At 36.7% G+C, this 12,882-nt stretch overlaps 2 protein-coding genes across 5 annotated transcripts in view; one reads left to right on the top strand and one right to left on the bottom strand.

Annotated features, from left to right (window-relative positions):
- ext2 (exostosin glycosyltransferase 2) overlaps positions 1 to 7,813 on the top strand; it is a 200,346-nt gene extending 192,533 nt beyond the window's left edge. For all 4 annotated transcript variants that reach the window (XM_072592693.1, XM_072592690.1, XM_072592691.1 and 1 more), the window contains 3 exons: positions 1,654 to 1,782; positions 2,530 to 2,612; positions 3,371 to 7,813. In XM_072592693.1, the coding sequence (XP_072448794.1) occupies positions 1,654 to 1,782; positions 2,530 to 2,612; positions 3,371 to 3,509 (351 nt within the window). In that variant the 3' untranslated portion in view covers positions 3,510 to 7,813. The remainder of the gene's footprint in view (positions 1 to 1,653; positions 1,783 to 2,529; positions 2,613 to 3,370) is intronic.
- Positions 7,814 to 7,916: 103 nt separating this feature from the next.
- The window catches only part of alx4a (ALX homeobox 4a), a 50,789-nt gene continuing 45,823 nt past the window's right edge, over positions 7,917 to 12,882 (bottom strand). Inside the window, exon 4 of the mRNA XM_072592694.1 lies at positions 7,917 to 10,842. Within this exon, the coding sequence (XP_072448795.1) occupies positions 10,519 to 10,842 (324 nt within the window). The 3' untranslated portion in view covers positions 7,917 to 10,518. The remainder of the gene's footprint in view (positions 10,843 to 12,882) is intronic.

Genomic DNA, 12,882 nt, shown 5'->3' with positions numbered 1-12,882 from the left:
GCATCATGAATAAACTTTAAAAACAATATGTTAGAGTATGCTGATATTCTAATATAGTCATGATTTAAAAATAGACATTTTACTATAAAGTTATTTCAAGTGAGTTTTGAGAAGATTTGTAGCTCAGGTTGAGGTTCTGGATGTAGGTTTGCTCGCTGAGCTGGAGGGTTCGTTTTCAGATGTTTCGTCACCATACTAGGTAATGTCTTCAGTGAGCCTCCGAATGAAGGCTTTATCAACAACTCTGTCAACAAACACATTGACTTGGATTTCATTTACCATGCTGAGAAAACCAGGACATGACATCACCATAGGAAATGATGTCACCACAGGAAATAACATCACCAACTCGAGGAAACTCAGACGTATAAATAGAAAGCGGGCTACCCCACCAGAGCTTCATTCAGAGGCTCACTGAAGATGTTACCTAGTATTGTGACGAAAGGTCTGAAACGAACCTTCCAGCTCAGCGAGCAAGCCTACATCCAGAAAGTTATTTTGTTTTCAGGAACAGAGAGGATGGTTAGCAGGAATAATGAACTAAATAAGATGGTTAAAAAAGACTCATTCAATAATTTTCTTTCAAAGGTTTTTAACGGCAAAACTCAAAGCACAAGGTTAGCTACAATTTGTGCAAACTGTTAGAACTTGTGTAAGCTTCAACATTGTAACTTAAAAACCAATGACAACAGCTTCTGGATTTCTGCATTTAGCTATGCATGTGCAGGCTCCAGAAGTTACCTGTTTTAGATGAGTAGTGATATCAAGCACTGACAGTTTTACCATCATTACTGCCAGAAAATGCAAACCAGTAATGGCTTTGGTAAAGCATGTATGGATTGACTGAATGTCACCTGGCAATTTTTTACTGTCAGAACTCAATTTGTATGCTGAATTCTTTTGTTGTTTATCCCTTTCTCCATCTCAAACCCTCTCCCACATCATTTTTTCTTTATTTTCATTGATTTACTTTCATTCAACAGTCCCATTGTTTCTTAACACCAACTTTCTATTGTCATTGAGCACCTTCCCTTGCATGAATTTTATCTTGCTTTGTTGATAGGACATATTTACAAGGGCTATATAAAATCAAAACTGGCCATAATAACTTATTAATAACATGCAGACAGTAACACTAACACAACTTCAAAAGCATGATCAAAATCTCACCATTTATCAAATAATAGTTTAAATAACATTTCAAATTATAAATTTTAATAATTTTTATTTTATGTGCAAATTTCCTAAACATTATTAACTGTAATGTTGTAATGTACACGGTGGCTCAGTGTTTTGCACTGTTGACTCACAGCGCAAAGACCTGGGTTCAGTCACAACTTCGGGCGACAGTCTGTGTGGAGTTTGCACATTCTCCCTGTGTCTGTGTGGATTTGCTCCAGGTACTATGGTTTCTCCCCCCAGTCCAAAGATTTGCAGATTAGGTGAATTGGCCATGCTAAATAGCCTGGTAGTGTCCAGGGATATGGACTTTAGATGAATTAGCCATGGGAAATGCAGGGTTATGGATCTGGGTGGGATGCTCTTTGGAAGGTTGCTGTGAACTCAATAAGTGGAATCCGCTGTTTCCACATTGTATGGATCTATGATCTAATACTTTCTAATAGACTTATGTAATACTTTTTATCTTTTCAGTATTTTAATTACTTATATACCTACAAGATGCCAGGTGATATTAAAAATTGGGTGGATGCTCATATGAACTGTGAGGATATTGCTATGAACTTCTTAGTAGCTAACATGACTGGAAAAGCTCCTATTAAGGTATGTTTCTTTGAGTAACAAAAAGATGAGCACAAACATAAATCATATGAAGTTGTTATGTTTGTCTGCCAATCCTTAGTATGTTGTAAGTAATTAGAATGAATATAAAGTAGATATACATTTTATGTTTCTTTAGAAAATAAGCATGTAAATCAAAATTATAATTATATAAATGCAGAAATTATTGATATTATAATCTGTTTATTATTTTAAAAATTCAAATCTTAACTTTTAATGTTGTTAATATTGTTTTGTAAATAACCGTTGAGAGGGGAAGCCAGCCGTGTAAAGTCAGTATCGAAAGCATTGCAATTTTGGTTTGTGCAAAGCCTCTTGGGTGCTATAAACTTTGTCGCCTTTACAGTCTCTAAATATTCATAGAATCTGTCAGTCAACTTAATGAGAAAACCGACATAGGTTAATAAGATCCTTTCAAAGTAGGGGAAGCAACATTTCATCACCTTTTGATTGTACAGGCAACCAGTGCTTGTACAAGGCATCTAGAAGTGTGAAAACAATCGTTAAATAAGTTTTAATGGGTTGTCATCACACACTTTCAATGAATGTGAAACCATTCTAGTAATTTTATTGACCTCTTGTGAGTTGAAATATGCCTTCCTGAGCCAGATGGAACTTGAGCAAAATGTTCTGAAAGGATGGTGCTCTCACATTACACTGCAGGCGTGCTTGAACATCTAGCTGGATTAAACATGCCATTAATATTGTTCGAATTATTGTGACACACAGGTGACCCCACGTAAAAAGTTCAAGTGCCCGGAGTGCACAGCAATTGATGGACTGTCACTGGACCAGACCCATATGGTTGAACGGTAAGTGCTCCATTCCTCCCATGTATTTAACAGCTTGTGTCTGCCATTTCAGAAGTGCCCAAGAAAAACATGCATGACTGGTTCCAGATTTACAGCCCACTTGGAAAATGTTAGTCACTGCCTTCTGCAAAAAGAAAGTTCTGTCACAGTTTACATAATTAATGATATTGAAATTGTTTGAACCTGTTTACATGTTTAAGCAAAGGTGTCCTAAATTTCACAATGTTGCAGGAGTTTAGAATAGCAGGTATGCATCAAAGTGATTCAAAGTAATTCAAAGTATATTGCGAGTTCATTAGAATTGTAGGAACTGTGATTAAGACTGAGACCCCAGTTTTATTTCACCATTAGAAGTACTGGAGAATAGTGCTTGTTGCCACTTCTATTTTGTTGTGAGTGCTTTAAAGGCATCAATACCATGAGCAATTTCATCATTCTTTACAACAAGCTTTAATGAAGGATAAATGTAACTTTTAAAACCATTGAAAAATAGTTTAACAAAAACCTAAATGCATTTATTCAACTAAAAATTTGTCAGCATTTGGCTTTTTTGTCACCTTCTCAAAACATTAATATTCCCATGTTGTCCTGTTTAACTTTTTAAAACATCTCAATGTCGATAATTTAAGAAATGCTTTTAATTTTATGGACTACAGTAATGGTTTTGTGATGATTTCTGGTCTTGCAGATGTTGTTCTGACAGTGTTTTATTGGATATCATTAAGTACATATTTAAAACCATGGGAATGTAATTGCAGGTCAGAATGCATCAATAAATTTGCATCTGTATTTGGGATCATGCCACTGAAGGTGGTGGAACATCGAGCTGACCCAGTCTTGTACAAGGATGACTTCCCGGAGAAGTTGAAGAGTTTCCCCAACATTGGCAGTTTATGAAATGCTGGCATTCAAAATTGTGACCCTTTTGGGGACACCATCCTTATGCTGTAAGATGTAGTTTCAGCAAGGACCAATCACTGCATGATTTCAAACCATTGTCAGGAATTCGCAGTCTTCTCTTGCCTCTTTACTAAATATTATAACTTTAAGGGATGCAAAGCCGAGAACAATGTGACTTTTTTTAGTGTGACTGTTACCAAATCTTGTCATCACAGAAAATTATTTTCTTTTTCAAACAATAATGTAATGTGTGTTATGAAGACTATTGAAGATCAAAAACTCAAACGCAACTCTTCACAATGACGATATACGAAAATCCTCCTCTCTCGTTGGATTCAACATCAACAGGATTTGTTAACAATTATGTTTCCAAACTTTCCAAGTTTTGACCATGTACTGACTGCTCCATTTGCAATGTGCCTACAGTAATAATACTGCATGTTTGCTGCGACATTGTTTGACCTAATTGGTTATTCCTTGGTGTAGCATTCAATAATACTTCAAGTGCACGTACCTGCAGATGGAAAACAACGAAATATTTTCAATCTACACTGCCAATATTGAAAATTGCAGCATTCTGCTACAAATAGTCTCCTCATAAGTTCCATTAATTGTTGATGATAATCCCTTACTTTTAATGGCTATTTTTTATTTTCTCATGGTAGCAATATGCAGTAATAGTTTTGAGTGTTTTATTAGGGATGCTGAGGTGATATATTTTACATAATGTATTTAACCTATATTAGGTAGGTAACTCAATGATTGCTGTCTTGTTAAAAAGAGGAGTTTAAGCTCTCCAATGGTTCAATGAGTCACATGCTGTAGAGTGCGCTTGGGAGATGGGCAAACTGTGTTGCTATCAAAATGGTGGTTGGGGATATTGGTGGATGGGATCAACAAGGGATGTCCAGAAAGAGTTCTTAAAAGTTCTGAAATTATGAGTATGCGATCTGCTTCTCCCAGTCAGATGTGTGTGTTGAAATGTACAAGCATTGAACATTGATTGAGTAGGGACCATGATTAATTGATTTTTCTTTATTGCCTACTTGCCACCTGCTACTCATTTCCCATCCGCTCCCATAATCCAAATCAATTAATGTACCAGTGTTTGAGAGTTGCTGGGAGACTGGTTTCATCAATGCAATCATAGTTAGGGAAGAATAGTCACCCTGAGATGGGAGAAAAAAATCATTTAAAAATTATAATCAAGTTTTGCTGACTGACTTAGATACGGTAAAGGTGTTCTGATATTTTACAAAATGAAAGTCCTGGGATTCTCAAAGCTAAGGCTTTGCACAACTGGCTGCAAGTCAAAGGTAAAAGTGTTTACGATTCACTAGACTAGTTGCTTGGAAAATGTGTCTTTAGCATATCTCCCAGATTGCTGAGGTAAGTAAGTACATCAGCTAGTTTTGCATTTGGCATTTAGGAAATTGCATGAAGCCTGTTCTATAGGAAGCCTCTGTATGTATGAAAGGACCTTAACAAAATTTAAGATACTGACAATATCATATCGTACTACACAGTCAAATGAAAAGTTTTATCAAATTCAAAAGATACATTGGACATCTTCCTGAGATAATACAGCAATTTTAGATTCGTGAAGGTTTTTGCACATTTTTTTAAAATTAATGTTTTCTTCCAAAGAGCTGCCTGTTGAACAGCACTGTGGTTATAATGTTTGTTTTTTTATTGATGACCGTTATAGATATCATTGTTAGAAACCAAGAATGTTCATGATTTATAGAGCCATTTATACGGTGTAATATTTTCCAGCAGCTGCTTTATTCCATTTTAACACTGCAAAATCCGACTATTAATTGGCTAATCCCAGGAGTGTATTCTGCGGTAGTTTCTGAGATGAAGTCCAGCACAGGAAGCTAAGAAGGGTGTGAGTTTCATTTGTTTTGCTTCAAAGTTGTCACATAATATCAGGGTATGTTATACTCCCTTCACAGGACAGGTTAGGACAAAATATTTCTGAGACAATTAATAGGTATAACTCACTGAAACATGCTATGAGTACCACTCATTACAGGGATCAAAATGCTGGAATCAGACTGGGGCTCAATTTCTGATGTTTTTATACCAGCTGTGTGAATTGTTATTCCTACATTACACTACTATTGGCAGTTGTCGCTATTTTCATATTTTACCACCATTAGTGATCAGTAATACAGGTAACTGCATAACTATGTAGTGATGGTGTATTGAATGTTGGATAGCAACAGTATGGAAGAAAATACTTGTAGAGTTTGAAGCAGCTATGATTTGCTATTAAGAGTTTTTAGTAAACCTTCAGCACTGCTTGAATTTTTCTAACGTAAAAAGAATCTAGATTTATGCACCTCCCATATTGACACCAGAATACTTTGAAAAATAATTCTTCGAAGTACAGCTACTTGTGTTGGAAAATACAACTGCTATTCCACACAGGAACGTTCCATCTGTTTTTAGGTGGCAGTGGTTGAGACAGAAATGTTGGCTCAGAGACATAAATATTTACAAAGTTGCTGACACTGTTTACAAGTTCTATGATTACAAAACTAATTGCATTTATGGGAATTTGTTCCAGAATTGTCACAAAAATGGACTTCTTGTCAAACCAAATAGTAAGAATCTGTTTTTAATGTCCTTTTATTCTGCTGCAACTCATTGAAATCATGTTATAAACTTAATTGCTACAACTACTCTTCTCTAAATTGAAGAACAGTGGTTATTTGTTAGTTAAGTTTTGAAAAGCCTGGGTTTTATACCATGGTTTAAGCACTTTAACTCCCTTGTTGATCAGAATATATATGAGGAGGTGGTTGAATTGCCATTAGATTGAACTGCTTAGTGTGGAAATTCACAACCCCTTATGCATATATTCTATACAGTGCAATTGGTCAACTTGTAAAACTTCCCCTGATAAGCCAGTGGGCTATGATCTGGTAAGGTACAAAGGCACCTGAATCAAATGGTTTCAGTTTTGATTTGTGTTGTGTACCAAACTACCCTGTAGCTGACTAAGCCACCCGAGTATCTTTGATGTTATAGTTGTTCTAGATAGGGGAAAGGAACAATAATACATCTTATCTCATTCCTATTAATTGATTCCTATTGAAAACTGAATTTACAGATCTCCCCCACTCCATTATAACAAAAGACGTTTTGCCCAACTGCAGCCATCTCTAGGGTGGGGATGATCCAGCTTTTTTTCAAAAGGTTGATCTAATGATCTAATCAAAAATCCTATGTTTTGGATTTGTATGGAATCCAAGAGTCCTACAAAAATCAGATGATGAATACGCTTTGCAGCAGAATGCATCAAACGCACTATACAAATATGGCTGTAAAATGTATTTAAACACAACTGTTAAATGAACAAATGTTTTTCATAATTTATTTTATCTAAAATTTGCAGGTTTTTCTTAAGTGCTGGCACACAACTTGGAACAAGTTATCTCTGCCTTCCTACTTCATCAGACATTCCCTCTAGTTCTCTCGTTCCACCACCCCTCTTCTCCAAATCTTTCCATTGCTGAGGATCCAAAGTGAGGCCATTAACTTGAAATATTAATTCTGTTTCATGCTCCATAGATGCTGCCTACATTTCTGAGTATTTCAATCATATTCTGCCTTTAGTTTGGGACAAAAAGGCATTACGTTAAACTATTAAAGATCAAATATAGCATTGTTATTAGAATTTTTTCCATGCAGAATGGTTAACAAGTGGAATGACTTCTCAATAAGATAGTTATGATAGGGAATAAGGTAAGTTTTCAGCTGGATGGCTGGGTGAGATGAAATTGGTCAAATTGTTGTAACTGAGCTGTTCTGAAAAAAATCATATCGGACTTGAATCATTGATTCTGTATTGTTCCCTGCACAGATGCTGCCAAATCTGCTCAGTGTCTCCATACCTTCTGTTTTCAGTTCATATTTCTGGCATCAGCAGTATTTGCTTTTATTAGATTTAGTCGTTTCAATTAATTTCAGGGAAAGTTGAATGGATATATGAAACAATTGAACCACATTGAATCTTAAAATTGTATTTCAGATTTCACAAAGTATTGCCATTGATACTTTTCTGCAATCCTTGCACTAAAATGGCAAAATCTCTCACCTATATGTGATCTCTTATCAACTTCTAACTGTATTTTTCTTATTTTTTGGTTTAACGTCATTGTACTTTATTTGCAAATGTTATCTAATTATTGCATACTGGTGTGTATTTCATAACTGGACAGTACTGTTAAATGGAAGCCATTGGGTGGCCACTGAAAGTCATTTATCAAGTAAATTAACCTTATATCACACTCAATATGTCCTGTGTTAATTGGACCAACTATTGGATGTATTTCCATGTGATTACAAGCCTGTAAATATTTTTCAATATAATCTAACTAGGATGTTACTTCACATAAATGTCACAGCTGGCAGAGTTTGCAGCTCAGCATCAGACATGTTGACAGAAAATTGTCTTCCATTAATTTCTGAAGCAGGGAGTGATACAAAACTGTTTTGTTTTCCATCTTGTGTACAATGCTGTTAGTAGCATTATTGACAAATTTGAACAAAATCTCAGTTTCAAGAATTACCGATTTTGTACTTTTAAAATGTACACTTGTTGAAAATTTTATTTCAAATGCAGGTTAAAAAGTGAAGAATACAGAAGATGCACTGCTGTGTTTAAACTTTTTTTGGGGATAGCCTGAGTCACTACATTCAGGGTTACTGGTATACATCTTCTGACACCTGTTGTTAATATAAGTTCTGTAATCCTTTCTGTACTCAGTCAGCAATTCAGAAGGGCAATGTTGGTATTTTTGTCCACTCCAATTAATGAAAGGCTTCAGAGATATCAAGATCACATTTCATCACCATTCCTTGAAAAGCAAATAGTTTTTTTTACAAGGAAAAAGAGAGATTCTTTATTGAGTTATTGGTTATACCTGTCAAAACAATACACACCATTCTGACCCACTCTGATACAGTTTCCTAAGAAATTACATCTATGCAAATCATTGTTTCAAGTGCAATAACTTATTTGTAAAACAGTACAACACAGGCGAAATATAAGTCTGTTAGATTGTCACAGTAATGATGAACACTACATTGGATGCAGTAACATTTTTTATTGAATGTAATCTAATTGCACCCTTTCCTACAATTATGTTTCAAACAAGGCAATTAAAGCTAAAGGAGTAAAGTATTTTACAACAAATTATAACAGTAATATTCTTGAGATTTCTTCTCAGCAAAAGTACACAACACACCCAAACAGATATATTACTCTGAACTTCAACCTTCTACTTCAGTAGTATCAGTAATAGCAATGGGCGTGATTGTTTCAAAAGATAACAACATTTAAAACTGTATAACATCTCACTTTGGTATAGTTAGCAATTACACTTTTTGTTTACTTGTAAGTCATTTTCTTAACTTGTCTTCTTTTTAAATTGTGTAAACTTTGCAAGATCTTAAACTACTGTTGCTACCATAGGTCAGTGCCCTGGACTAGACACAGGTTTTAATGTTGAAAGTCAAGTAAATTTTTTTTAGAAGATTAACTACTTAAAAATTGATTTGAACTTGATATCCAGTTTACTTAAAATATTCTATTGAAAGAAAATGTCCTTCTAGATCCGTGGTGGCGTAGGACAAAGGAACCAATTAGTTTCTGTGCCATAACCGATATGGGGCATTTACAAAACCCTGTAGCCAATATCACTTAAAACAAAGTAATTTGGCAAAAATAAAACAAAAATTAGTTATAATTTGTATACAGAAACCTTAAGAAAAACTTGATTACAAAAATTAGAATAAATCAATACATTTACTAAAATTGCAAGATGTTGCCAAAGTTTTCAGTACCTGATTGGAATTGAAGTGATTAATCAGAATGCCAAAACGGCCCCCACACATGTCCAGAAACAAGGTATGATGTCACCTGGTCATGACAGGTCACAGGAAACATCTGTGCATGCACTGTTGGCATCACTGTGGTCTATGTGCAGGGAAATCAGCACCTGGGCAGATGACATCCTCCATGGTTACTGCAGGAGGCAACTAGGGACAAGGGGGCTGAAATGGCCAGGGCAAGGTGAAGTCTACTGTCTCTGGCAGAACAGCTCTCCACCATCTCAATGCCTGACTCTTATGTACCAACGTGGAGGGTGTGTGTAGGTGCATTGCTGGCATTGGATAGTCACTTGTTTATCGAATCCACAGTTGATGAGTTTTGCCTAGACAGAAGGAGTGGTTGAACCAGACAGCTCCAGAAACGCCAAATGTCAGCTGCAAACCTCAGAAAATAACTTTTAACAGAAAACACAGATGAGGTTCCTGGCAGCTGCTATTTCATCATTTTACAATGATGTGGCACTGTAAATCTATGTTCCTTCACATATGCAGGCACTGTGCCACCTAATGGTGGCATTCACAATAAATGGAGCCAATTGAAATAGTTCAAAACTATATGGAATAAGGTAAGAGATTTATATTTTTGCATTCTAACAGGTACTGGAGCCCAAATTGTGATCTCATCAGAACAGTGTCCTGTTAATCTATTTGGCTGGTGTGTTATTTGAATTAATTTACAAGATGTTCTATACAATAGGTTTTTTTATAATCTACTTTAAGTTTCATGATCAGTGATGGTTGCACTTGTACACCAATATTATACAGAGAACTCTGCAATTTCTTATGAAGCTTGTTGAATTCTAATTATGTATTTGGCCTTAACTTGCCATTTTACTGTCGACTTTTACAAGCTTGCCTAAAATCTAAGGATATCAACTTCAAATGAAACATTGGATTTTGAGTATTTTTCAGTGTCTCTCTTGTATGTTGAGGGGTATAATGTAAATATTTTGGAGATGGAGTAAACCTCATTTCTAATCCTACCAACCTATAATAGAAAAAGTGCTGCTTATAAATCTCCATGTTGCGTTATGTCCTTAGTCCAGCATTATGTAATATTGTAGTATTTTCAGTGTTTGAATATATACTGTTATATCGGTCATGTGGCCCAAGATATTGCAGCGCTGTGCTCTTTGGCTTTCATCCTTAAAGCTGCAATGCTGGACGATTTTCGATCTGGTTCATTACTGATGTCAAATGCGTTGATGGCAGCTCCGAGCCCAGTGGTGCCAAAGAGACCACCCATATGTGTCTGTCCCACATGGCTGCCTGGGGCAGAAACACCCAGGAAGTCAGACACCCCACCTGGAGCATGTGCATGTGCATGTGGGGACATGCAAGATGTTACCGTTTCACAGGGCACAACACAAGCTGGTACAGGAGAGGAGGCACCATTATTACCAATCCAAGATGGGTTTTGTATCTGGAAGAAAAATGAACACAAAATTTTCATCAACCTGTTTGAGATTCCTACTGTGTTTTCTTTTCTCCTATACCTCTAGTCAGTTTTCCAATATTATTTTTATTCCAGTTTTATTTTAATACATTTTAATCTCTTTTCAAAACTAATTGTTAACGATACTGTTAGTATGGGTCACAGTTTCCAGTATGTCCACTACAAAGTAGCATTTCCATTTAATATAAAAGTCTTTGGACCCTATGCCAGTGTAGCCTCCAACAGTATTGAAAAACACATTGTACATTTTATATTATTACATTCAGATAAGGGCACAATGTGCCCTGAATGAGAGACCCCCTTATCGGACACGAGGAGGAGCTCAGTAACACTACTATTTTTAGATTACTTACAGTGTGGAAGCAGGCCCTTCGCCCAACAAGTCCACACCGACCCGCCGAAGCGCAATCCACCCAGACCCATTCCCCTATATTTACCCCTTCACCTAACACAACGGGCAATTTAGCATGACCAATTCACCTAACCTGCACATTTTTGGACTGTGGGAGGAAACTGGACCACCCGGAGGAAACCCTCGCAGACACGGGGAGAATGTGCAAACTCGACACAGTTGCCTAGGCGGGAATTGAACCCGGGTCTCAGGCACTGTGAGGCAGCAGTGCTAACCACTCAGGCAGGATCCTTCATCCTGATTAAGGGCCCAGCCCAAAACATCGACTCTCCTGCTCCTTGGATAATACCTGACCTGCTCTGCTTTTTACAGCACCATGCTTTTCGAGACTGGTGAAAGGTCCTTTTAGATAACCAATATAATTCCTTTATTCAAAAATGATAGGAGTAATTTCCTACTTTCTGTCTCCAATCATAAATTCTTATTAAAGAAGTTCTAGCCGGAAGCTTAAATTTCAAGATAATTTGCTCAAGTCAAAATCATTTTGAAATAGGCAAATCATATTTAACTAGTCTGCTCAAATTCTTTGAGGAAATAACATGCTATTGGTAAAGGGGAACTTGTGGATATATGGTATTCACTTTCTAGACTTAAATAAATTTCTATATCAAAAGATTATTGTGGAAAATAAAAGTTCATGATATGGAAGGTAGCATATTGGCATTAACAGACAATTGGCCAGCCGACAGGAAGTAGAGAATATTAGATTAGATTCCCTACAGTCCAGAAACAGGCCCTTTGGCCCATCAAGTCCACACCAATCCTCTGAAGGGTAACCCACCAGACCCATTTTTCTCTGACTAACCCATTTAATACTATGGGTAATTTAGCACGGTCAATTCACCTGACCTGCACATCTGTGGACTGAGAGGAAACCCATGCAGACATGGGGAGAATGTGCAAACTCAACATAGACAGTCACCCGAGGCTGGAATCGAACCCAGGTCTCTGGCGCTGTGAGGCAGCAGTGCTAACCATTAAGCCACCTGCTGTTAAGGTGAGCCTGGATGTCTTTTGGGTGAATGATCAGAATCATTCAATGCCGAGGAATTTCATGAGGCTGTTTTCAAGCCCAGTATGCATATCTGAATATTTTTCTAGTTAGCAAGACATAACGAATGATGTGTCAAAGGGATCATTGCTGAGATTGTTTACAGGGACAAGGTATGGTTGCCAAATTTACAAGATGGCGCAGATAAAGTTTTGAAAAGGACAGATGAGGCTCCAAAGAGAAACTTATAAGTGGATGGTCAAAGATCTGGCAGTTATTTTCCCTGGACCATTGGAGACTGAGGGATGATCTTTAGAGGTTTATAAAATCATGAGGGCCATGGACAGGGTGAATAGCTAATGTCTTTTTCCCAGGATAGGGGATTCTCAAACTGTGGAGGGGATAGGTTTAAGGTGAGATGGGAAAGATTTAAAACGGACCTGAGGGGCAACCTTTTGTTACAGAGAGTGTTGCATGTATGGTATCAATGTGTGTATAGGCGTTGGGTACAATTACAACATTAAAAGGCAACTGGAGGAGTACATGAATACGAAAAGTTTAGACAGATATGGGCAGATCAGTTAGCAATATCTAGTTGGCATGG

Source organism: Chiloscyllium punctatum, chromosome 22 (assembly GCF_047496795.1).
Source record: "Chiloscyllium punctatum isolate Juve2018m chromosome 22, sChiPun1.3, whole genome shotgun sequence".
NCBI classification, from domain to species: Eukaryota; Metazoa; Chordata; class Chondrichthyes; order Orectolobiformes; family Hemiscylliidae; genus Chiloscyllium; species Chiloscyllium punctatum.
Note: the sequence above shows the minus strand (reverse complement) of the source record. Positions and strands in the feature narration are given on the sequence as shown.